The 27266-nt window shown below is 44.5% G+C and overlaps 1 protein-coding gene across 2 annotated transcripts; it reads right to left on the minus strand.

Moving 5' to 3' along the window:
• Positions 1-1224: 1224 nt before the first annotated feature.
• LOC125506477 (uncharacterized) lies at positions 1225-6613 on the minus strand. Of its 2 annotated transcripts, XM_087522306.1 has the most exons (2): positions 6041-6613; positions 1225-1838 (listed from the first exon to the last, which is right to left on the minus strand). In XM_087522306.1, exons 1-2 carry the CDS (start codon positions 6349-6351, stop codon positions 1502-1504), a joined length of 648 nt encoding a protein of 215 aa, XP_087378432.1. In that variant the 5' UTR covers positions 6352-6613; the 3' UTR covers positions 1225-1501. The 2 variants fall into 2 exon arrangements, with proteins under 2 accessions (XP_087378432.1, XP_048527240.1); XM_048671283.2 differs by lacking the exon at positions 1225-1838 and having other exon boundaries at positions 5404-6458.
• Between the last annotated feature and the right edge of the window lie 20653 nt (positions 6614-27266).

Consider the following 27266-nt stretch of genomic DNA (forward strand, 5'->3'; position numbering starts at 1 on the left):
TCTCAGCGCCGCCAGCCCAAGCACATTTATCTCCGTCTCTAGCTTCCTCTTTCCTCGCCGTCTGACATAGCCCGGTAGAAGAAGACCACCTATGATATGCAAACGCCAGAGCGCCGCTTTCAGATCGAGGAGAATATCTGGGTGAGGCGTGCCGCCTGGATCGCAACAAACCTGCCTCAGGACTTGCTGGAGCCGGAGGAGGAGGAGGAGGGAGGAGGAGGAGGGGGAGCAGCAGCGGGAGCCTATGGAGGAAGCGGATCCGAGGAGGCGGACGCGGCAGAGTTAAAGGATGATTCGGCCCCAGTTGCGCGCTTCACCATGGACGAGGCCATGGCGGAGTTCGCGGTCGCCCAAGCGGCGGAGATGGCGGAGCAGATAGCCATCCTAGAGTGCATCCAGGATGAGGCGTACGTGGAGTCCAACTGGCACTTCCTCCGGAAAGAACAGGCGGAGACCCACGCGCTATTCGATGAGGTGGGAGCGGAGATGGTGGCGGAGGCCCAGGAGGAGACAAAGAAGGAGCCGGAGTTGCGTTTGCCGTCTATATACCCGAACACGGAACAGAGATAGTTGACATCGCCGACGACAATGAGTAGGGTGGTCAAGCATTAGTTGATGTATGTATTACGTAAATATTTTCTTTGCATGGTTTCTATGGTTTAAGATTTCATATATGAGGTGTTTGGATGCGGAGAGAGTTATTTGAGGAGTATCCGGTTAGTGCCCGTGGACAGACGGGCGCGCGCGTCTGCAGGCGTTTGTGGGCCCAAATTTACAAGTTGCGGCTGTAGATACTCTAACAATGAAATTAAATCCATAGGTGTAGCATTACTGCAATATGTATCTACGTAGTATATACGTAGACAGGGTCGACACACAGATCTTTGTCCCATCATCTTTGACGTTGACCATGACCGTGACGTGGTGGTACTATAAGCAGTGCATGTAGGGTCGATCGACATACAGATCTTTGTTACTTCGTCTTTGACCGTGACACGTGCATTGTCGACCACCTGCTCAACTTGCAGATATAGGAACAAAACGTATACGTCTGCGATATTTGTAGTATGATGAACTCATTTTTGTGCGTTACTCAGCCTTGCTTGTGGCACATTCCGCATCATACATAACTGTACTCCTAGCTTCGTGCTGAGACATGAGTTAATTAAGCACGCGCGTACGATACATGCAGCAAGTGAATAATCAACCAGCCAACACACAATATACGTATAGCCTAGCGATCATGTCATTAAATAGCTGTTAGTGGCACGCACATATGAAGTTTAAACAAACTAGCAAGTGATCGATTGATTAATCAAGCAAGCAATATACGTACGACAAGCTATGCTCTACTACTACCTCCGTAAGCAAATATAAGATGGTTTAGATCACTACTTTAGTGATATAAAACATCTTATATTATTTTACAGAGGGTTAGTCAATGACATATATCCCGGAGGTGTTGCAGTGGGAAAAAAAGATGTTGCAGTGGATGGGTCTTCTAGGTGGGGCACTGGAAGCCGGAGGGGACGTTCTTGCCGCAGTAGTTGACGAGCAGGCTGAGGTCGACGGGGACGTTGAGGTGGATGCCCAGGATGTTGGCCTTGAGCGCCGTGCACAGGCACACGGCTGCATCCAGGTCCGCCAGCCCCTGGAGCAGCGAGCAGCACGTCTGCTTCGGCGTCGTCACCGGCCGCAGGTTGATCAGCCCGCCCAGCACGTTCGCGCACGCCCCAAGCTTCAGCGCGTCAATAGGGCAGCCACCGGTCCCTCCTCCTCCACCCTTGCCTCCACCGCCGCCGCCCCCTCCTCCTCCTCCCCCGCCCGGCGGCGGCGGGCTAGGCAGCTTGCAGCCGCAGTCGTCGGCCAAGGTGAAGAAGAGCAGGTTCAGGGCAAGCAGCGTGGCGATCACCGCCGCTTTCGTCGCCATAGCTTGCCTACCGAGCTGCTGTGCGTTTACTACAGGGTTTATTAGAGCTAGCTCACTCTTGGCTGTGTGTGTCCAGTGCAAGGGACCTCGGCGTGCTACTTATAGACCAAGAAGAATGGAAGGGGTTGAAATAGCTCCTAGCTTAGTTAGCCCACTGAGGCTTCTTTTGATTCATAGGGTAGGAAAATCATAGGAATATGAAAGTTATAGGAAATGAGATGACATGTATTTTAAATCCTATGAGTAGGAATAGGAAAGAAGATGCTCTTTGATTCACATGATAGCATTTTTTCCATTGAGTCTAGGCTAATGTTTATTTTCCTATGAAATGTGAAAGATAAGAAGAATTCCTTCACAGAAATAGAATTTCATTCCTACAAATCAAATGGCTCTAAAGGAATTTTTCATATAGAAATCCTATACTATGAAATTTCTACAAGATTCCTCTAAACCAAAGAAGGCCTGATATTTTATTCACTACACCTATGTAATGTAATCGATCAGTCTCTCCGTGTGAAGACGGCCAAGAGATAGCTGATCGCAACAGGTGCATGATGCATGTGAGCTGGCTTTGGCATTGGCCTTTGGGGATAGGTGGAAGGAGACAAGGAGATGTTTGGAAGGTTGCCGATACAAGATTTAAAGAAAATTTGTATATGTCAAATTATATAAATGAAACAATATCTAGACTGTTGATCCAAAATCCGACGACTCGCGGAGCGCAAAGTCAACAATAACGTAGTTCGCTGACTTATGCATTCAAATTTGGCGAATCCCAAGCGACATGGACATACGTCTGCGGCTTTTGTCCATTTCTCGTTGAGATCACAATACTATTTCTTGGAGCATCCTGTTTTAAGGTTTTGTCGCACCAATGTACACAATTTATCATCCAAAAAGAATGTACTCCATCCATTCTAAAATATTTGTCGTGCTTTTAGTTCATATTTGAACTAAAAGTCAAAATATTTTTCGGAGATATTAATTTTCCTGAAGAGGCGGATAAGATATTAGGTGGCTGTTTGATTCCGCCAGAAAGACAAAGAAAAAAAGGTTCTAAGGAATCAAAATAAAGGAAAATTTGGGTCTATGTTCAACGGAAAAAAAATCTTCAAGAACTCAAAACATGCCAATGTGATAAAAGAATGGAATCCTAGAATTCCTGTTCAATAACTTTTTGGGCCCTTAGGCGCTATTGTAGCTAGTAGTATATCACATTTTCTTCATCGTACTATTTACTAACACATAATAAAATCCTGTTAAAATTTTAGTTCAAATTTAAACTAGAACCACGACAAGTATTTTGGAACGGAGGACATAGCTGTTTAAAGATGGAATTAACTCATTGTATTTTGCTCAATTATTTCCTCCCAAACTAATTGACCAGGACCGGCCTGCCAGAATCATGTGGTGCCAGTGACTAAAATGACACATAGGCCATCTATTGAATTTTTATGTTACCATGATGTCGTAAATCATTTTTACCTGTGCATTTTCTATCTAATAGAGAACTAGGAAAATAATCCCATTAGTCTGTCTGAGGCGAGGTGCAACTCCGAATTAGACATGACGCGGCTGGCTATGGCGTCACTGACAGAGCGTACGCAAATGGTTGATAGGCACGGGTGCAGGCGGAAGATGCTCAACTATCATAGAGAAAGGCAAGGCGTAGAGGGATGGCTGAGGTGGCAAGGGACAATAGTTGGGGTAAAGCTCCGACGGGTAGCGAGGTTCGGGTCAACGGAACGGGGCGATGGTCAGAGGAAGAAGAAGGTTACTCAGGCGGGATTCACTGAAACTAAAAAGAATGGGTTTGTCTAGGGCACATCTAGATGTGCTTTAGTTATTGCACATCTAAATGACTCAATCAAACTAGAAAGAAAAAGAAAAAGGACTGATAAAAATGCTTGCATGAATCTTCATGTGGACTCAATGGCATAGGACTTAGATGTGCAATACTTACGGCACATCTAGATGTGCTTTAGCAAAACTGAAAAAGAATCTCATGTGACCAGAAATGCCTTTTGGTTCTCTGGCTACAAGGAGCTTTTTTTTAAAAATAAAAGAAGTATCAATGTTTCAAAACTTCTAAAAAAAAAGAACACCACAATATCATATGGATGTATACTCCATGTGTGCAAGTTTTCATAAACATGCGAGCTACACAAAAAAAGTGGAAATTGTCGGTTTTATAGTGATATTTTCCCCACTTTTTTGTGTAGCTCTCAAATCAGTGTATTGTCTCATGAAATTTTACACACATGTACTCCTAGTATACATCCATATGTCAATGTTTGAATTTTTCCAGGATTTTTTGAACCTTTGAAACGTGATTTTTTGAATCTTTCAAAAAAAGGCTCCATGTAGCCCAGCATCAGAACGCTGGACTCCTCAGTTGACTGATGCATAGGTGCTTCCTTTTAACCGTGGCGGATTGTGTACTATTACGTCTGTTTCTAAATATAAAACTTTTGCGTCTTATATTTAAGGATCGGAGGGTGTACTACTTGGTACTGTAAACTCTTAATTTATACGTTGCCGTAGAAAAACATCTTAATTTATACTTGTCATCATGGTTCCTTACATTCTTGACTCGATTGAAAGAAATTGACAGCACTTACCAAAAGGACTATTCCATTCACGCGCCAAATGTACATGTCCTAGCATTAGCAAATTTAGCATGGTCGATTGACAACATCATCAAGACACGATGCGTGCGTAGACAATGTCTAGCAAAGAGACACATTGCTGTTTGCCGTAGGTACGTACGTGGTGAAGATGGAGGCAGGGTCGACACGCAGATCTTTTCCCCGTCATCTTTGACCGTGACACGTGCATGCCTTGTAGAGCGCGGTCCACACATGCTTGCAGGCATATGAACAAAGTGCTTGTTACCTAGCTCCTCTCTTTGGCTTGGCACTTGCATCTGCTGGCCAATCACCCTCAGCCAGGTGCTTATGTTTAGCTAGCTAGCATTTCTTTTTTGAAATGGAGAGATCTGAAAGATGGTTAGGCTCTGGCTAGGAGCCTATACGTTACGTGTCCTTTTTTTGTGCGTCACGCCGACCGGAAGATTGATATGTGTAGCTAGCCTGCTTCTGCTTGTAGCACATTTCAGATCACAGTACAGTGTACATAATTGAAGCACTAAACATATATACATATATGTGCATGCAAGTGGGTGATTGATACGTGTCGATCCACGCACCTCGGTCCTAATGAGACGCGACACAGATCTCATCGTGCGCATGGAGTATGCACGGAGAGAATAATTAACCAGATGCTAACACGATAGCTGAGGCAAAATCTAGAGTGACAAAAATAAAATTTTCCCAAAGAATTAACCAGTGCACAGAATGAATGAATTCACAGACGCTAACAAACTGCATGTACCACCCTAAGAAATCAAAGGCGCACAGAATTTTAATCGAATCAATTAGCAAATGCTAAAGATCACACAGAGACAGTTGACATATGATATTAATTACTTTACTACAATTGTGGAGGAGCAACCTCTTTTTGAAGGAAATATAATAGCAGCCAGCGGTACACGCATGAGATCATATGTGGCTGAGAACTGGATCCATGGTCCATACAGTACCGTAACCAGTTCGATGACAAGCAGTACGTGGTACAAACGGTACTACCACACACACACAGAGAAATATGCAAGTTTAGCAACTAGCAAGAGCGATGATAAATTATGAAGCAAATAACGTATACGACTAGCTATAGAGCACTAGTCAATGGATGGATTGTAGATCATGCGTGCGTGCATGCACGTACGTACGTATAGTGGATGCCTGCATGCAGTGGACGATGGATCTCTCGGGTCTTCTCTTCTAGCGGGGGCACTGGAAGCCGGAGGGGACGTTCTTGCCGCAGTAGTTGACGAGGAGGCTGAGGTCGATGGGCACGTTGAGGTTGATGCCCAGGATGTTGGCCTTGAGCGCCGTGCAGAGGCACACCGCCGCCTCCAGGTCGGCGAGCCCCTGGATTAGCGAGCAGCACGGCTGCTTCGGCGGCGTCCCCAGCTGCAGGTTGATCAGCCCGTTGAGCACGTTGGCGCACACCCCCAGCTTCAGCGTGTCGATGGGGCACCGCGCGCGCCCGCCTGATCCGCCTCCTCCCGATCCGCCACCGCCGGACCCGCCGCCGCCGCTGCCACCTCCTCCTGACCCACCTCCGCCGCTGCCACCTCCTCCAGATCCGCCGCCGCCGCTGCCGCCTCCTCCAGATCCGCCTCCACCGCTCCCTCCACCACCCCCGCCACCGCTCCCACCTCCACCGCCACCCCCACCGCCGCCGCCGCCGCCCGGACTAGGGCAGGATCCGCAGTGGCAGCCGCAGGCGTCGGCGAAGGTGAAGAAGAGCAGGTTCAGGGCCAGCAGCGTGGCGATCACCGCCGCCTTCTTCGCCATGGTTACCAAGCTACCAAGCTAGCTAGCTACCTGGCCTCTCTTGCTGCTGTGCGTGTACAGGGTTTAGACTGCCTCTGCCGTGTGTGTGTGTGTGCAGTGCAAGGGAGCTCGGGGCGCTATTTATAGCTCAAGAAGGACGGAGGGGGTTCAACTAGGTCCTAGCTCAGCCCACAGATATTATTTTACTCACACTATGTGAAGATGAGATGAGCAAGAGCTAGCTGCCCACCACGGGTGCAAGCAAGCTAGAAGACGATGCACGCATGTGATCGAGCTGGCTCTGGGAATGGGGACGGAAGCACAAGGAGATGGTAACAGACAAGGGAGCTGTTTGGGTTTGGAGGGTTGCCGGTTCGAGGGCCATCACGGCCTAGTGCTGCAGGAAAGATGGCGTACGACTCTATGATTCTGGCTAGCTAGCATCCTTTACCACTGCAGCTTAAGCTTTCCGGTGAATAATTTCTTGCTGCTGATTGTGCCTGCGCGTGGAGGGTGTCGTGTCGTGTCGTTCCGATCGGGTGCATGGTCGATATCGAATCACTCACTCAGGCAGCTGGCCACAGTGCGTCCCGTGATCTTTCATGGTCTTGCACTACGCGGCACGTACGTACGTTGGTCATAGGTACACCCATGAACTCATGTGCCGACGAGCAGGAGTGGCCGGCCGGCCGGTATGGGGGAGCGCGCGCAGAACTAGGTAACACATTACTCCTACATGATAATCGGAACCATCGCATTATTTGCGTATGCATGCATGTTCATGTTCATGTTCATGGGGAAGACGCGCGCACGCATTTGGTAGTCACCGATCAGCCCAACACTCACATGGTTGGCTGGTTGGTTTATTAGGACACTATTTTTTCTTAGCAAATGTTACTCACATAACCATAGTAGCTTAGAAAGATTCATGTGTAAAGTTACCACATTTTCTATGAAGGAAAAATTCACGGAACGAGTATGATTTTTGGGACAAGTTAGGGCAGCTCTAGCTGACCCCTTTAAATAATAGAGGAGTAAATTACTGAGTAAAGCTTAATGAAGTATATTTACTTCACTAAGTATTGGTCGTTTCTAGCCAATCCCCTAAATTCAGTTCAGTAAATAATGAAGTCGGTGCAAACAAACACAAATTTGATTTAAACAAGTACTCCCTCTGTTCTAGAATATAAGAACGTTTTTGATACTATGCTATTGTTAAAAACGTTCTTATATTTTAAGACGGAGGGAGTACTTATTAAACATATTAATGGAAATTTCGGTGCCGATTCATAATATTTTACAATGTCATCGACCGAAACTTACTTTAAAATTATTACTAATTTAACCAAAACTAAGACTAGAACTTACTAATTTTATCCTCTATCCGTATCTTCAATGATCTCTTTCCACTCGGCTCTGGATAGCCCACCGATCATAGTGTTGGCGCTTGTGCCGTATGTGGACTCGAAGATGCCACCGTGGCCGTAGATGCTGGTGACTCCTTCCCGCGGCTGTCATTAGCGCCTCCTTTGCTACAATTGTCGTCGTCGTTGCCACTGTCACCTCTGTTGCTGCCGCTGTCTTCATCGTTGCTGGACAGGACAATGACCTCTACCCCCTGCCGCTAGCTGCTCGTACAGGCGGCGCTCCCCCTCTACTTGATTCGGGTAGAGGCGGCGGAGCTCCGCCATGTACACCTCGTCGAAGTCTCTGCCGCCAAGCGCTCCCTCGCCTCCCGGTCCCCCTTCCTCTCGCACGCGGAGATCACCGGCAGGTCGATGGCATCCAACCGCGGCATCTCACCGAACTCAAAGTTTCGGTGTCCGTTGGTGTCGTGCAATGTCATTTTCGTGGGTGGCTTGCTCGGCGTAGTGTAAGCTCCCGAGCCATCGCTTTCTGGTGGGTGCGCTGGTCCGTAATTGCGGCCACCCACGTCCTCTATGCCCCTTGCTGCACACCGATGTATTGTCTCTATGGGCTGTGGCAGCGGCGGAGGGAGCTCGAGGAAGCTAGGCAGGCGGCCGCGGGAGGCAGATGGGGCGGCACGACGCTTGTGGCGGTGCGGATCCGCACTGCAGATGGGTGGTGGGGAGTAGCGGTTGCCGTATCCGGCCATGGCTGCGCGGGTGGGAGTGCTGGTGCAGTTTGGGGCTCGTAGGTGAGGTGTGGACGGCGGAGGATTGGATGGGGAAGAGGCGGAGAGGCATAATTGTGTTTTACTCCGCTGCCGAGCAGATGAGTAATTTTAGGTTCTCGGGAGGCGTGGTGTAATTTTTTTACTCCACTAACCGATTTAGTCAATCGGCTAGGTCCCGGTTATAGGAGAAAAACTAAATTTTGAACACTTCTTCTTCGGTACAACCCTCCCCTCCCCCCCTCCTAAACACATCAACGGTGAAGATCTGTTTATATCTCTTCATAATAAAGGGTAGGATGGTATTTTTGTTGGAAATATGCCCTAGAGGCAATAATAAAATGGTTATTATTATATTTCCTACTTCATGATAATTGTCTATTGTTCATGCTATAATTGTGTTATCCGGAAATCGTAATACATGTGTGAATATATAGACCACAACATGTCCCTAGTAAGCCTCTAGTTGACTAGCTCGTTGATCAACAGATAGTCATGGTTTCCTGACTATGGACATTAGATGTCATTGATAACGGGATCACATCATTAGAAGAATGATGTGATGGACAAGACCCAATCTTAAACATAGCACAAGATCGTGTAGTTCGTCTGCTAGAGCTTTTCGAATGTCAAGTATCTTTTCCTTAGACCATGAGATTGTGCAACTCCCGGATACTGTAGGAATACTTTGGGTGTGCCAAACGTCACAACGTAACTGGGTGACTATAAAGGTGCACTACGGGTATCTCTGAAAGTGTCTGTTGGGTTAGCACGAATCGAGACTGGGATTTGTCACTCCGCATGATGGAGAGGTATCTCTGGGCCCACTCGGTAAAACATCATCGTAATGAGCTCAATGTGACTAAGGGTTGGTCACGGGATGATGTGTTACGGAACGAGTAAAGTGACTTGCCGGTAACGAGATGGAACGAGGTATTGGAATACCGACGATCGAATCTCGGGCAAGTAACGTACCGATTGACAAAGGGAATTGAATACGGGATTGATTGAATCCTCGACATCGTGGTTCATCCGATGAGATCATCGTGGAATATGTGGGAGCCAACATGGGTATCCAGATCCCGCTGTTGGTATTGGCCGAAGAGTTGTCTCGGTCATGTCTGCATGGTTCCCGAACCCGTAGGGTCTACACACTTAAGGTTCGGTGACGCTAGGGTTGTAGAGATGTTAGTATGCGGTAACCCGAAAGTTGTTCGGAGTCCCTGATGAGATTCTAGACGTCACAAGGAGTTCCGGAATGGTCCGGGGGTAAAGATTTGTATATAGGAAGTCCAGTTTCGGCCACCGGGAAAGTTTCGGGGTCATCGGTATTGTACCGGGACCATCGGAAGGATCCCGGGGGTCCACCGGGTGGGGCCACCTATCCCGGAGGGCCCCATGGGCTGAAGTGGGAAGGGAACCAGCCCCTGGTGGGCTGGTGCGCCCCCCATGGGCCTTCCCCTGCGCCTAGGGTTAGAAACCCTAGGGGTGGGGGCGCCTCCACTGGCTTGGGGGCCAAGCCACCCCCTTGGCCGCCCCCCCCATCTAGATGGGAACTAGAGGGGCCAGCGCCCCCCTGGCCCCTATTTATAGTGGAGGGGAGGGAGGGCAGCCGCACCCATGTCCCTGGCGCCTCCCTCTCCCCCGTGACACCTCTCCCTCTCGTTGGTGCTTGGCGAAGCCTTGCCGAGATCCCGCTGCTTCCACCACCACGCCGTCGTGGTGCTGGATCTCCATCAACCTCTCCTCTCCCCTTGCTGGATCAAGAAGGAGGAGACATCTCTCCCAACCGTACGTGTGTTGAACGCAGAGGTGCCGTCCGTTCGGCGCTCGGTCATCGGTGATTTGGATCACGACGAGTACGACTCCATCAACCCCGTTCTCTTGAACGCTTCCGCTCGTGATCTACAAGGGTATGTAGATGCACTCCCCTCTCCCTCGTTGCTAGATGACTCCATAGATTGATCTTGGTGATGCGTAGAAAATTTTAAAATTCTGCTACGTTCCCCAACAGTGGCATCATGAGCTAGGTCTATGTGTAGTTTCTATGCACGAGTAGAACACAAGTTGTTGTGGGCGTTGATTTTGTCAATTTACTTGCCGTTACTAGTCTTATCTTGATTCGGCGGCATCGTGGGATGAAGCGGACCGGACCGACCTTACACGTATGCTTACGTGAGACTGGTTCCACCGACTGACATGCACTAGTTGCATAAGGTGGCTAGCGGGTGTCTGTCTCTCCCACTTTAGTCGGATCAGATTCGATGAAAATGGTCCTTATGAAGGGTAAATAGAAATTGGCATATCACGTTGTGGTTTTGGCGTAGGTAAGAAATGTTCTTGCTAGAAACCTATAGCAGCCACGTAAAAACTTGCAACAACAATTAGAGGACATCTAACTTGTTTTTGCAGCATGTGCCATGTGATGTGATATGGCCAAAAGGATGTGATGAATGATATATGTGATGTATGAGATTGATCATGTTCTTGTAATAGGAATCACGACTTGCATGTCGATGAGTATGACAACCGGCAGGAGCCATAGGAGTTGTCTTAATTTATTTATGACCTACGTGTCAACATAAATGTCATGTAATTACTTTACTTTATCGCTAACCATTAGCCATAGTAGTAGAAGTAATAGTTGACGAGACAACTGTTGGGGAACGTAGCAGAAATTCAAAAATTTCCTACGTGTCACCAAGATCTATCTATGGAGAGACTAGCAACGAGGGGACGGAGAGTGCATCTACATACCTTGTAGATCGTTAAGCGGAAGCGTTCAAGTGAACGGGGTTGATGGAGTCGTACTCGTCGTGATTCAAATCACCGATGATCAAGTGCAGAACGGACGGCACCTCCGCGTTCAACACACGTACAGCCCGGTGACGTCTCCCATGCCTTGATCCAGCAAGGAGAGAGGGAGAGGTTGATGGAGATCCAGCAGCACGACGGCATGGTGGAAGTAGCGGGATTCCAACAGGGCTTCGCTAAGCGCTGCGGGAGGAGGTAGATGTGTCACGGGAGGGAGAGGGAGGCGCCAGGCCTTAGATTGGTTTGCTCCTCCTTTTCCCCACTATATATAGGGCCAAGGGAGAGGGGGAGGCGCAGCCCTTGCCCCTTCCTCCAAGGAAGGGTGCGGCCAAGGGTGGGGAGGAGTCCATCCTCCCCAAGGCACCTCGGAGGTGCCTTCCCCTTGTAGGACTCTCCCCTTTTTTTTCTCTCTTGGCGCATGGGCCTCTTGGGGCTGGTGCCCTTGGCCCATATAGGCCAAGGCACACCCCCTACAGCCCATGTGCCCCCCCGGGGCAGGTGGCCCCACCCGGTGGACCCCCGGGACCCTTCCGGTGGTCCCGGTACAATACCGATGACCCCGAAACTTGTCCCGATTGCCGAAATAGCACTTCCTATATATAATTCTTTACCTCCGGACCATTCCGGAACTCCTCGTGACGTCCGGGATCTCATCCGGGACTCCGAACAACTTTCGGGTTACCGCATACTAATATCTCTACAACCCTAGCGTCACCGAACCTTAAGTGTGTAGACCCTACGGGTTCGGGAGACATGCAGACATGACCGAGACGTTCTCCGGTCAATAACCAACAGCGGGATCTGGATACCCATGATGGCTCCCACATGTTCCACGATGATCTCATCGGATGAACCACGATGTCAAGGACTTAATCAATCCCGTATACAATTCCCTTTGTCTATCGGTATGTTACTTGCCCGAGATTCGATCGTCGGTATCTAATACCTAGTTCAATATCGTTACCGGCAAGTCTCTTTACTCGTTCCGTAACACATCATCCCGTGATCAACTCCTTGGTCACATTGCGCATATGATGATGTCCTACCGAGTGGGCCCAGAGATACCTCTCCACTTACACGGAGTGACAAATCCCAGTCTCGATTCGTGCCAACCCAACAGACACTTTCGGAGATACCTGTAATGCACCTTTATAGTCACCCAGTTACATTGTGACGTTTGATACACCCAAAGCATTCCTACGGTATCCGGGAGTTGCACAATCTCACGGTCTAAGGAAATGATACTTGACATCAGAAAAGCTTTAGCATACGAACTACACGATCTAGTGCTATGCTTAGGATTGGGTCTTGTCCATCACATCATTCTCCTAATGATGTGATCCCGTTATCAACGACATCCAATGTCCATGGTTAGGAAACCGTAACCATCTATTGATCAACGAGCTAGTCAACTAGAGGCTTACTAGGGACATGGTGTTGTCTATGTATCCACACATGTATCTGAGTTTCCTATCAATACAATTATAGCATGGATAATAAACGATTATCATGAACAAGGAAATATAATAATAACTAATTTATTATTGCCTCTAGGGCATATTTCCAACAACAACTTCATGAAGACACGATGATGGAGATCATGATGATGGAGATCATGGTGTCATGCCGGTGACGACGATGATCATGGCGCCCCGAAGATGGAGATCAAAAGGAGCGAAATAATATTGGCCATATCATGTCACTATTTGATTGCATGTGATGTTTATGATGTTTTACATCTTATTTGCTTAGAACAACGGTAGCATAAATAAGATGATCCCTCGCAATAATTTCAAGAAAGTGTTCCCCCTAACTGTGCACCGTTGCTAAGATCCGTTGTTCCAAAGCACCACGTGATGATCGGGTGTGATAGGTTCTAACGTTCCCATATAACGGGTGTAAGCCAGATTTACACACGTAATACACTTAGGTTGACTTGACGAGCCTAGCATGTACAGACATGGCCTCGGAACACGGAAGACCGAAAGGTCGAACATGAGTCGTATAGAAGATACGATCAACATGAAAATGTTCACCGATGATGACTAGTCCGTCTCACGTGATGATCAGACACGGCCTAGTTGACTCGGATCATGTATCACTTAGATGACTAGAGGGATGTCTATCTGAGTGGGAGTTCATTAATAATTTGATTAGATGAACTTAATTATCATGAACATAGTCTAAAATCTTTGCAATATGTCTTGTAGATCAAATGGCCCATGCTAATGTTGCCCTCAACTTCAACGCGTTCCTAGAGAAAACCAAGCTGAAAGATGATGGCAGCAACTACACGGACTGGGTCCGTAACCTGAGGATTATCCTCATAGCTGCTAGGAAAGCATATGTCCTTGATGCACCGCTAGGTGAAGCACCTGTTTTCCCTGCAGAACAAGACGTTATGAATGCTTGGCAGACACGTAGTGATGATTACTCCCTGGTTCAGTGCGGCATGCTTTACAGTTTAGAACCGAGGCTCCAAAAGCATTTTAAGCAACATGGAGCATATGAGATGTTCCAAGAGGTGAAAATGGTTTTCCAAGCTCACGCCCGGGTCGAGAGATATGAAGTCTCCGACAAGTTCTACAGTTGTAAGATGGAGGAGAACAGTTCTGTCAGCGAGAACATACTCAAAATGTCTGGGCTACATAACCGCTTGTCTCAGCTAGGAGTTAATCTCCCGGATGATGCAGTCGTTGACAGAATCCTTCAGTCGCTCCCACCTAGCTACAAGAGCTTTGTGATGAACTTTAATATGCAGGGGATGGAAAAGACCATTCCCGAGGTATATTCAATGCTGAAATCAGCGGAGGTGGAAATCAAAAAGGAACATCAAGTGTTGATGGTGAATAAAACCACTAAGTTCAAGAAAGGCAAGGGTAAAAAGAACTTCAAGAAGGACGGCAAGGGAGTTGCCGCGCCCGGTAAGCAAGCTGCCGGGAGAAAGTCAAAGAATGGACCCAAGCCTGAGACTGAGTGCTTTTATTGCAAGGGAAACGGTCACTGGAAGCGGTAGTGCCCCAAGTACTTAGCAGAAAAGAAGGCCGGCAATACCAAAGGTATATGTGATATACATGTTATTGATGTGTACCTTACCAGCGCTCGTAGTAGCTCCTGGGTATTTGATACCGGTGCGGTTGCTCATATTTGTAACTCAAAACAGGAACTGCGGAATAAACGGAGACTAGCGAAGGACGAGGTGACGATGCGCGTCGGGAATGGTTCCAAGGTCGATGTGATCGCCGTCGGCACGCTACCTCTGTATTTACCTACAGGATTAGTTTTAAACCTCAATAATTGTTATTTAGTACCAGCTTTGAGCATGAACATTGTATCCGGATCTCGTTTAATGCGAGATGGCTACTCATTTAAATCTGAGAATAATGGTTGTTCTATTTATATGAGAGACATGTTTTATGGTCATGCCCGCTGGTCAATGGTTTATTCTTATTTAATCTCGAACGTGATGTTACACACATCATAGTGTGAATGCCAAAAGATGTAAGGTTGATAATGATAGTCCCACATACTTGTGGCACTGCCGCCTTGGTCACATTGGTGTCAAACGCATGAAGAAACTCCATGCAGATGGACATTTGGAGTCTCTTGATTATGAATCATTTGACACGTGCGAACCATGCCTCATGGGTAAAATGACCAAGACTCCGTTCTCCGGAACAATGGAGCGAGTAACCAACTTATTGGAAATCATACATACTGATGTGTGCGGTCCAATGAGCATTGAGGCTCGCGGTGGCTATCGTTATGTCCTCACCCTCACTGATGACTTAAGTAGATATGGGTATGTCTACTTAATGAAACACAAGTCTGAGACCTTTGAAAAGTTCAAGGAATTTCAGAGTGAGGTTGAGAATCAACGTGACAGGAAAATCAAGTTCTTACGATCAGATCGTGGGGGAGAATATTTGAGTCACGAATTTGGCACACACTTAAGGAAATGTGGGATAGTTTCACAACTCACGCCGCCTGGAACACCACAGTGTAATGGTGTGTCCGAACGTCGTAATCGCACCCTATTGGATATGGTATGATCTATGATGTCTCTTACCGATCTACCGCTATCATTTTGGGGTTATGCTATAGAGACTGCCGCATTCACTTTAAATAGGGCTCCATCAAAATCCGTTGAGACGACACCGTATGAATTGTGGTTTGGCAAGAAACCTAAGTTGTCATTTCTGAAAGTTTGGGGATGTGATGCTTATGTCAAGAAACTTCAACCTGAAAAGCTCGAATCCAAATCGGAAAAATGTGTCTTCATAGGATACCCTAAAGAAACTATTGGGTATACCTTCTATCTTAGATCCGAAGGCAAGACCTTTGTTGCCAAGAATGGATCCTTTCTAGAAAAAGAGTTTCTCTCGAAAGAAGTAAGTGGGAGGAAAGTAGAACTTGATGAAGTATTGCCTCTTGAACCGGAGAGTGGCGCAGCTCAAGAAATTGTTCTTGAGGTGTCTACACCGACTAGGGAGGAAGTTAATGATGATGATCATGAAACTTCAGATCAAGTTGCTACTGAACTTCGAAGGTCCACAAGGACGCGTTCTGCACCAGAGTGGTACGGCAACCCTGTCCTGGAAATCATGTTGTTAGACAATGATGAACCTTCGAACTATGAAGAAGCGATGGCGGGCCCAGATTTCGACAAATGGCTGGAAGCCATGAAATCCGAGATAGGATCCATGTATGAAAACGAAGTATGGACTTTGACTGACTTACCCGATGATCGGCGAGTCATAGAAAATAAATGGATCTTTAAGAAGAAGACAGACGCGGATGGTAATGTGACCATCTATAAGGCTCGGCTTTTCGCTAAGGGTTATCGACAAGTTCAAGGGGTTGACTACGATGAGACTTTCTCACCCGTAGCAAAGCTGAAGTCCGTCCGAATCATGTTAGCAGTTGCCGCATTCTATGATTATGAGATATGGCAAATGGACGTCAAAACGGCATTCCTTAATGGTTTCGTTAAGGAAGAATTGTATATGATGCAGCCGGAAGGTTTTGTCGATCCTAAGAATGTTGACAAGGTGTGCAAGCTCCAACGCTCAATCTATGGGCTGGTGCAAGCATCTCGGAGTTGGAACATTCGTTTTGATGAGATGATCAAAGCGTTTGGGTTTGCGCAGACTTATGGAGAAGTCTGCGTTTACAAGAAAGTGAGTGGGAGCTCTGTAGCATTTTTCATATTGTATGTGGATGACATACTATTCATGGGAAATGATATAGAATTCTTGGAAAGCATAAAGGCCTACTTGAACAAGTGTTTTTAATGAAGGACCTTGGAGAAGCTGCTTATATATTAGGCATCAAGATCTATAGAGATAGATCGAGACGCCTCATTGGTCTTTCAACAAGTACGTACCTTGACAAGATATTGAAGAAGTTCAATATGGATCAGTCCAAGAAGGGGTTCTTGCCTGTATTGCAAGGTATGAGATTGAGCACGGCTCAATGCCCGACCACGGCAGAAGATAGAGAAAAGATGAGTGTCGTCCCCTATGCCTCGGCCATAGGGTCTATCATGTATGCCATGCTGTGTAACAGGCCTGATGTAAACCTTGCCGTAAGTTTGGTAGGAAGGTACCAAAGTAATCCTGGCATGGAACACTGGACAATGGTCAAGAATATCCTGAAGTACCTGAAAAGGACTAAGGATATGTTTCTCGTCTATGGAGGTGACGAAGAGCTCGTCGTAAAGGGTTACGTCGATGCTAGCTTCGACACAGATCTGAATGACTCTAAGTCACAAACCGGATACGTGTCTATTTTGAATTGTTGGGCAGTCAGCTGGTGCAGTTGCAAGCAAAGTGTCGTGGCGGGATCTACATGTGAAGCGGAGTACATGGCAGCCTCGGAGGCAGCACAAGAAGCAATCTGGGTGAAGGAGTTCATTACCGACCCAGGAGTTATTCCCAATGCGTCGGCCCGATGACTCTCTTCTGTGACAACACTGGAGCTATTGCCCTTGCCAAGGAGCCCAGATTTCACAGGAAGACCAGGCATATCAAGCGTCGCTTCAACTCCATTCGTGAAAATGTTCAAAATGGAGACATAGATATTTGTAAAGTGCATACGGACCTGAATGTCGCAGATCCGTTGACTAAACCTCTTCCTCGAGCAAAACATGATCAACACCAGAACTCTATGGGTGTTCGATTCATCACAATGTAACTAGATTATTAACTCTAGTGCAAGTGAGAGACTGTTGGAAATATGCCCTAGAGGCAATAATAAAATGGTTATTATTATATTTCCTTGCTCATGATAATTGTCTATTGTTCATGCTATAATTGTGTTATCTGGAAATCGTAAGACATGTGTGAATATATAGACCACAACATATCCCTAGTAAGCCTCTAGTTGACTAGCTCGTTGATCAACAGATAGTCATGGTTTCCTGACTATGGACATTAGATGTCATTGATAACGAGATCACATCATTAGAAGAATGATGTGATGGACAAGACCCAATCTTAAGCATAGCACAAGATCGTGTAGTTCGTCTGCTAGAGCTTTTCGAATGTCAAGTATCTTTTCCTTAGACCATGAGATTGTGCAACTCCCGGATACTGTAGGAATACTTTGGGTGTGCCAAACATCACAACGTAACTGGGTGACTATAAAGGTGCACTACGGGTATCTCCGAAAGTGTCTGTTGGGTTGGCACGAATCGAGACTGGGATTTGTCACTCCGCATGACGGAGAGGTATCTCTGGGCCCACTCGGTAAAACATCATCGTAATGAGCTCAATGTGACTAAGGGTTGGTCACGGGATGATGTGTTACAGAATGAGTAAAGTGACTTGCCGGAAACGAGATTGAACGAGGTATTGGAATACCGACGATCGAATCTCAGGCAAGTAACGTACCGATTGACAAAGGGAATTGAATACGGGATTGATTGAATCCTCGACATCGTGGTTCATCCGATGAGATTATCGTGGAATATGTGGGAGCCAACATGGGTATCCAGATCCCGCTGTTGGCTATTGGCCGGAGAGTTGTCTCGGTCATGTCTGCATGGTTCCCGAACCCGTAGGGTCTACACACTTAAGGTTCGGTGACGCTAGGGTTGTAGAGATGTTAGTATGCGGTAACCCGAAAGTTGTTTGGAGTCCCGGATGAGATCCGGGACGTCATGAGGAGTTCCGGAATGGTCCGGGGGTAAAGATTTGTATATAGGAAGTCCAGTTTCGGCCACCGGGAAAGTTTCGGGGTCATCGGTATTGTACCGGGACCACCGGAAGGATCCCGGGGGTCCACCGGGTGGGGCCACCTATCCCGGAGGGCCCCATGGGCTGAAGTGGGAAGGGAACCAGCCCCTGGTGGGCTGGTGCGCCCCCCATGGGCCTTCCCCTGCGCCTAGGGTTAGAAACCCTAGGGGTGGGGGGCGCCTCCACCTGGCTTGGGGGCCAAGCCACCCCCTTGGCCGCCGCCCCCCCCCCCATCTAGATGGGATCTAGAGGGGCCGGCGCCCCCTGGCCCCTATATATAGTTGAGGGGAGGGAAGGCAGTCGCACCCAAGTCCCTGGCGCCTCCCTCTCCCCCCGTGACACCTCTCCCTCTCGTTGGTGCTTGGCGAAGCCTTGCCGAGATCCCGCTGCTTGCACCACCACGCCGTCGTGCTGCTGGATCTCCATCAACCTCTCCTCTCCCCTTGCTGGATCAAGAAGGAGGAGATGTCTCTCCCAACCGTACGTGTGTTGAACACGGAGGTGCCGTCCGTTCGGCGCTCGGTCATCGGTGATTTGGATCACGACGAGTATGACTCCATCAACCCCGTTCTCTTGAACGCTTCCGCTCGCGATCTACAAGGGTATGTAGATGCACTCCCCTCTCCCTCATTGCTAGATGACTCCATAGATTGATCTTGGTGATGCGTATAAAATTTTAAAATTCTGCTACGTTCCCCAACACTTTTCGATCCACAGACCTCTCGCATCAAGTGTGAGTGGCTCACCAATTGACCTGGCTAATGACTATGCAAAGAATGACCGTGAAATCTTAAAAACTAACACCAGGGAGCGTGCCTTTTTGCGGGCTGTTAAAAATCACAAAAGAAATGAACCAGCTAGGTATCTAACCACAGATCTCTTGCAACAACCGTGAGTGGCATACCATAAGCTGACTAATGTTTGTGCAATACAAGGAGAACACATACTTAAGAACTAACACTAATGCAAACATTTATTGGAAATTCTGAATAAATTTTTACAAATCAAATAATGTTTTGAAATTCAACAATTTTTGAAAATTTCACATGTTTCGAAAATTTTGAACAACATTTTTTAAAAGCATGAACATTTCAAAAAAAAATTAAAGAGATATGTTAGTTCAAAATGTTAAGAATATTCTTTTGAACAACATTTTCAATAATTTTAAACAGATATGAGGAGCGTGCAAACTGAAGAAGTAACATTCTGAACAATTTTATGAACACAACTTGAACACTTGCTTTCTTTCTGTCTTATTATGTGGCAAATGTAACTTCATGAAGTTTTAGGCCGGTTTTTCATGTTTTTAAAACCGGGCTTTATTCTGGTTTGTTTTCCTTTTTTATTTTTCCTTTGTTTTCCTTTTTATGTTTCCTATTATTTCAAACGTGTGAACCTTTTAAAATAAAAAAATCATGAATTTGTCAACCCAATTAAGGATGGCAATGGATTGGGTTCGGCTCGGGTTGAACAATATCATATCCATACCCAAATCCATGAAGACATTATCTGCCCATCCAAAAAAAATCCATGGGCGAAAAATTATGTCCATGTCCAAACCCGACGAATATCCATCGGGTATGGATAACCATCGGGTTCTCCCAACACATATACATAAGAAGTAGCACAACATTCATATAAGCTCTAAAATTCTCACAAAATGATAAAGCACAAGTGCATAACATCAAATAAGCTCTTGAATTCTTACAAAATGACATAGGACAAGTGAACATCACCAAAAAAGCTCTCAGGTTCTCATAAAATGACATATCATCAAATAAACATAAGTACACAATACTCTGTCCTCGTAGAATGACATAGCAATAACACAACATCATTTCTCGATCTCGATTTCTCATAAAATGGCATAACACAATGTCAAGCAAGCACATGTACGACCATATGTAGAGAGGTAAAGTCTAGCGGCATCTAGGGCTGCGGGAGGAGGAAGTCGAGGAGATGGAGATGACGCTTAATTGCGAGTCATTTACCGAGGAGATAGAAGAATGAGAAGAGGCAGAGAAGTTACGATGGGAACTGGGGAGGGATCGCATAGTTTATTTTTCACTTTTTATAAAGGAAAAATACATTGAAAGATGGGATAGTGGGGATCACCGAATTTTGCCACGCATGTCATACTATCGGGTCGGGTTAGGGTATATCCATGGATACATAATTATATACATGCCCTACCCACGATTAATCGGGTCGGGTTCGGGTTCTTCCCATGGACGTAAAAATGTACCGAAACCCTACCCATTCGGGTCGGGTATCTGCGGGTATCCATGTCCATAGATAAAATTGCCATCCTTAAACCCAATACAACAAATCGATATTTCGTTAACCAACTGACTGGGTTTGGTTTTCAGTTTATAATGAAAATCTTTTTGTAGCGCACACGTAAAAGCTACGACACAACTACTAGCGCTTCCCTTGTATCGTCCCCTAATATCCATGGCTACCTTTATCCTCTGAGCATACCTACGCGATGTGGTACTAAACACGAAATACTAGTAGTTGCCCTTGGCCCTTGCTCTTATGCTTCTTTTAAAAAAAATGTTCACAATTACAAAAAATGTTCGTTGTTTTTCCCTTTCTTTTCTGGAGTTGCAAAAAATGTTCACGTTCCAACAATTGTTTCTGTTTCCATAGAAATTCGGAATTATAAAAATGTTCCGGTTTTAAAAAATATTCGCGTTTCAAAGCCGTTCATGGTTTTAGAAAAATGTTTCAGTTTATTACGTATTTGTTAAAAAAATCTGAAAAGTGATTGGGATTCACAAAAAAAATCACGATTTGTTTTCAAAAAAATATTTTGCGTTGGATGTTTCTAAAAATATTCTGCATTTCTCTTATCCTTAAAGTTCGCGCTGCCACTTAGGCAAAAACGCTGGCGAGGCTAGCTGGTTGTAGCACGTTTGTCGAAGTCTGGAGGTCCCGATATATAGCTATACACTATCTTCTTGGGCCGGCCCAATCAGGTGGTCTCCTGTACGTATACGTTCAGCGGGCTACCCATCATATATACAGAAGTAAGTACGACATGTAAAATGATTATATTACCCTTTATACGCTTTGGGAGGTTGTATCGAAGCGGGTCTCAAATTTTAATTCTCTAACCGATGGTTTTAGGGATTGGCTAGAGATGCCTTTGTGATGACAACCACCCAAACAATCAATGTCTAAAGAGCTGACATATGACAGGAAATAGTGTCTCACCTTGCTAGAACCAGACATAATGATCTAGAGCATGCTACCCACCTTCTTCCTCCTACTAGGATTGACCGCCGAACAGGCGAACACTCACAGGGTGTTTACGATAACATTTTCTATAGGAAGTTTACCACGGTTCTGGCATATTCATGCATGGGAGACGCCCGTGTGTACCGCGTACGTGTGTGCGTCACCTCCTGCATATGCATGCATGCATGGGCCTGATCTGCCCATGGTTTGGTTACTAGCATAGTCCAGCCAGCTGTGAGTTTTTGGCCATGTTCAAGAAAATGAAAGCTGTGAGTTTTGGCGACATATGTGCGCGCACGTTCCTCTAGGTTATCTCCTTAACCGTACCATCTCTTCTGCCTGGCGCATGCGTCCAACTTGACATACATGCAACCATACGTACGCGTTGCGCATCTACGCGATTCTCGGTCAGTCGGGCTTGTCCTCCTAGGCTAGCTACTGTGCAACGTGTCTCATCTCTTTTTTAGGTTGTGTGACCACTTTTGAGTGCAGCATAAAACTAATTAATTAGTTTTGCTTAGAGCACTCACAATCCCTCGTTAAACTACGCAGCGAAAAACAAAATAAGAGGCAACCCCCAACGCGGAGTTACTCTTGAAACAAGCTTTCACTTCGTTTTATAAATAAAGTGACCATCATATGTATACAACAACTTCAAGTGCATCAAAGGAAATATAAGAGTGTGCTAAGGCACGAGCACAAACAGGCCCAGAAAGCAGAAAAGAAAAAGAAAAAGAAAAAAGACCACCCAGTGGCCCGAAGCTCAGGCACCCTGTGGCAAAGCAAGTCAGCGTGTCTATCATGCGGCCAAATAGGTCACGATCTCTCTGTCTAAAAAACGGATACTAGTCCTGCAAAAATGAAAGAATTATGAAGATAGAGTCAGAGGCCTTCCTAAGAAGACACACTTAATGACCATCTTGTTACGCGTCGTCCATGAGACCCAAGCTACTTGTGAATATAAGTCAGAAGAGGTGTATCCTCCTCCCGGTCTGGTTGGCACAGGTTTGAAGGGACCCGGCCATGTCCGGAGCCTCCCATTCGGGCTTCAAAGCCTCACAAACAAAGCATCAAAGAAACCGTACCGCCAGGCACGAGAATAAGATGTGTGTCCTCATCTCTAGGACCACACAGAGGGGGCACATCCTATCCCCAAGATTCGTTGGACGAGTGCACGACATTGGTGTTTTTTTTTTGCCATCGTGGCGGTGTCGACGCCTGACCAAGGATGATGCAGATCTTATTCTGGAAATGGGTCAGCGGTACAATGGTGGTGACTGCTTTTGAAGCGTATGTAGGCGGTGTATGCTTTGGCTCTGCTGCACCGGGTGTTTGCTCCTGGTACATTATGCGGCGGATCAGCGGTGACCCCAACTCTAGATGGTGAGGCGTGAGGGCATTCCATTCCCCATTATCGAGTATGTAGATGAGGTTCATGGCTTCAGGTTGTTTGATGTATGTGCTTGTGACCTTTGTTGAATAATTAATATTATGGTTGTATGCATCGCTCGATGCAGAGGCCGGTGCTTGCTCCCCTTTTTGAAAAAAGATGAGAGACGATTCCATAGAAGTTGCCAAACAAAGATTTTAAGGTCGGGGTTTTTGCATGGTTGTCCCTTAATCAATCGTGTGGTCAGAATTTTTTTCACGATTGTCCCAAAATCAATCGTGTGGCAAGTATAGTGCTCGTGCCTAGTGAAACATCTTAAAGCCGACATCCGGTGGGAGTGTGTGCTTTATGTTAGACTACATATGGAAATATTCTAATTTTATTGTACATTTGTTAAAATGCTTGATTTTTTCTAAATGGCACCGCAACTTTTTCAAAATAAAAATAATAATTTCAATTACATAAATATTGTATAAAACAGATTTTTTTAGTTTTAAAACAAAGTATGGGAAAGCAAAGTAAAACTAACCTAAAACTTAAAAGGCTAGAAAACCAAAAAACCGAAAAGTCCGGAAAACTGAAAATGAAAATCACTAAAATGGAGCCTGTAGTACTCGGTTAACCCACTTATTTACGTAGCACACACGACGCAGAACTGGGCCGACCCATGGAAGCTCTAGCCTATCCTCCACACTTTGTCGCACATAGCGGCGAATATGGGGCGATCCCTATTTGGCGCTTCAGGCGCCCGTTACAACCTGCAGCCTCTTCATTGCAACCGCTGCACTATAATCACCAGGCCACCACCCAGCTAGTGTAAAATATTTCATTTTTTCTTTTATTCGCTATTCATTTTGGTTTACGTTTATGTTTTTATTTTTTTCTCATGCTTTTTTGTTTTCATTAATGCGTAGTCTTCTATTTTTTGAACCTTTTTTCTAAATTCATGACCTTTTTTTCACAATTGATTATCTTTTTTCACAATCAATGAATTTTTTTCAAGTTCAATACTTTCTTTCATATTCGATGAATTTTGCAAAAAATTGATGAACTTGTTCCAAATTCGATGAACTTTTTTTGCAATTCGATGAACTGTTTAAGAATTTAATGAACTTTTATCAAATTTGATGAACTTTTATTTCCAATTTGATGAGATTATTAAAAAACAATGAACTTTTTTAAAATTGGATAAACGTTTTTCAAATTCACAACCTTTCTGCATTTTGCAAACTTTCTTTTCAATTCATGGTTGACGTGAATGCTTTTTCACATTTATGTTTTCTTTATTCAAATAATTTATAGTGGGTATATAATACTCGTATATGTTTAATGTTTGTACTGCATGAAATATCAAAGAGCTCTGTTTTCCTCAAATAGCAAACAAACTGAGCTTGGTCCAGTGGTTAACTCGTGTGGGGGTCGACTTGGGCGTCGGGAGTTCGAGTCACTTCTACCTGAATAAAAGTGGACCTTGACCTTTTGCTTTTCAGCAGGTTGCTAGGCTGGCCCACTTCGTTTCCGTTTATGCCCTCTATTGTTGCCATAGTGGTAAATAAGCACAGCCTCGCCTTAAGGATTCTATGAAATGTTCGTTTTTGTTGTACTCATTTTTCCTTTTTTCTACATTATTACTTTTACTTTCTAACAATTATTTTCACCTTTTTCATTCTAGTTCTTTGGGGTGGGGGATATGTACATTTTTATTTATTATATGAACATACATTGTAACACACAAGAACATTTTTTGCCAAATGTATGAACTTTAAGAAACAAATGCATGGACATCACGGACATTTTTCTAGAAGGTAGTGACCAGTTTTTTCAAATATACGAACAAATTTTCTAGATAAACTATTATTTTTAGATGGAAAAATTATTTATTTAACTATATTTTAAGAAAATGTTAGATGTAAACATGAATATAAAACAATTTGTTTTAGCAGACTGCAATGTAGCTTGCGGTGGGAATAAACAATATTTTTTCTATGAGTTACATTTCCTTTTGCCTTTTCATTGTTTTACCATTTATGGTTTCAGTTTTACAATCTCACAAGTGCATGACAAATCTAGCCGTGCATGGACCTTTCTAGAAATGATATAATTTTTAAAATATGTACATGTATTTTGCATGTAAGAACTTTTTAAAAATACAAGATTTTTGTCAATACACACGAACTATTTTTAATCCAAGATGAACGTTGTTTTCTTCAAAAATAGGCTTCCAATGTATATGTCCAAAACATTTCTCCAAATAAAATTTGAAGTAGATAAAATATTGGTTTGGAATAATATTTTCAAACAAAAAATATATAAAATTATTGGGTCGGCTTTTATCGCTAACCTTGTAGCTTATCGAGGCTATTCATACAACTCGGACCATAATACTACATGGTTTTCGAGGGAAATGCTCTTTGGTTCCTTGGTGTATATACATTTGATATGACAAATTTTTAAATAATTTTGGAAAAAGTGAAAAAATCTCCAACCTTTTTGCGGAATAAACTTGACTTTGTTTTACGGCAGTTTATAAGTTTTCACGAAGGAAAAAACCCTGTTGACTTCAGGGAAAAAAAAAATTAAATTTATTTCCATATAGAAGGCACTATTCACACCTATTTGACCATAAATTTTGTTTTTGGGCAAAAGTCAACTGGGTTTTTGTGAATTATTTTAGAGTACAATAGAAGGTCAAGTTTATTTCCAAAATATTTTCAGACTTCTTTGACTTTGTATTTAATAACTATTTTTGCATATATGGTGTATATACACCTAGGAACCAGACGTTCCTATCATGGTTTTCGAGGGAAATATACTTGTAGAGGTGCCAAATATAGGCCTTGCAGCAGGACATGCAGTATCTACTGCTGAGCTCAAATACTCCCTTATGAACAGTAAAACTGAAAAAATGTCATAAAAAATATGATTTCTTATGACAATAAACATTGATGAGTCATCTACGTATGTACAAGTTTTGGTGTGAAGGAAAAAAAATTCCTAAATTCTCTAAAAAACAAAAATGATGCACCAAAAAGACTATTTATCAAAGTATTTTAGAGCAATGATTTTGTTTGTTTGCCCAGAGCATTAGGCATGTTCTTTCTTCACAAAAATTTGCACGTGTATATAAAATTTGTCAATGTTTGTTACCAATCAATTTCAATTCTTTTTTTGTTTTTTTGCTTCTTTTATTTTATTTTCCTGAGGGAGTATCTGAGCTCGAGCAGAATGGTACTTTGAGCTTTAAGCAGTGGTACACTTTCTAAAAACGAAGTTGTAACTTGCAAATGTAAAAGTACTCAATAACGCAAAGCAAAAATAGTGTGGTGTAATTTATGTACATACATAGCAGTTTAATGTTGTTACGGACTGGACTAACTTCCGAATAATTGGAAGATTGCGACATATTCAAACGCTCTTTTTTCTTCTTTCTAGCTAATCACATACCTAATTCCTGTTTTTATTCTAGCTAATTGTGTTCATGACGGAGGAATCTCACTCAACCGGCGTTGACTCATGATTCCATGCATGCATGCAAACTAAAGACAAAATAGATGATGTCAGCAAAATATTCTTCCTATTTTGAAATGTTAAAATGTTTTGTAACTCAAACCATCGCTCTGATTAAAAATCCGTCTTCACATAAAAAAGTCGCCGCGACGAGATCTTTGAACTAGATCCCATGTTGGTATGTTTCGACACCTTCTTTTTAGTTCAAAAGTTACCATGTCTGGACTTCATAAATTATCATGCTTACAATACGTAACTTATCATCGTGTTTACACTCAAGTTACCGGGATACATTTTAACTACTTTTTTTTCAGGTTAAAAATTACCATGGCATTTGTAAGTAAGTATTAGGTTTGCAAATACCTTGTATACCATTGATGTCGTGTGTGGGCCACGAGGTGAGGTCCATTTGCCGACACAACATGGCCCATTTTATAAATTGGAACTTTGTGGGTATTATCATAATGTTTACACAAAAGTTACCGGGGTCTATTTTTCAACAAAATTTTATCTCAGGGGTAAAAAATTAATGTGGTGTTTGTAGTTAGTTATCAGCTTTGTTTTGTGTGTGTTACCGTGCTATTTGCACATAAGGTACCACATATATTTT

The sequence above is a fragment of the Triticum urartu genome, chromosome 5A, assembly GCF_056163025.1.
Source record: "Triticum urartu cultivar PI428250 chromosome 5A, HENAU_Tu73, whole genome shotgun sequence".
Taxonomy (NCBI): domain Eukaryota; kingdom Viridiplantae; phylum Streptophyta; class Magnoliopsida; order Poales; family Poaceae; genus Triticum; species Triticum urartu.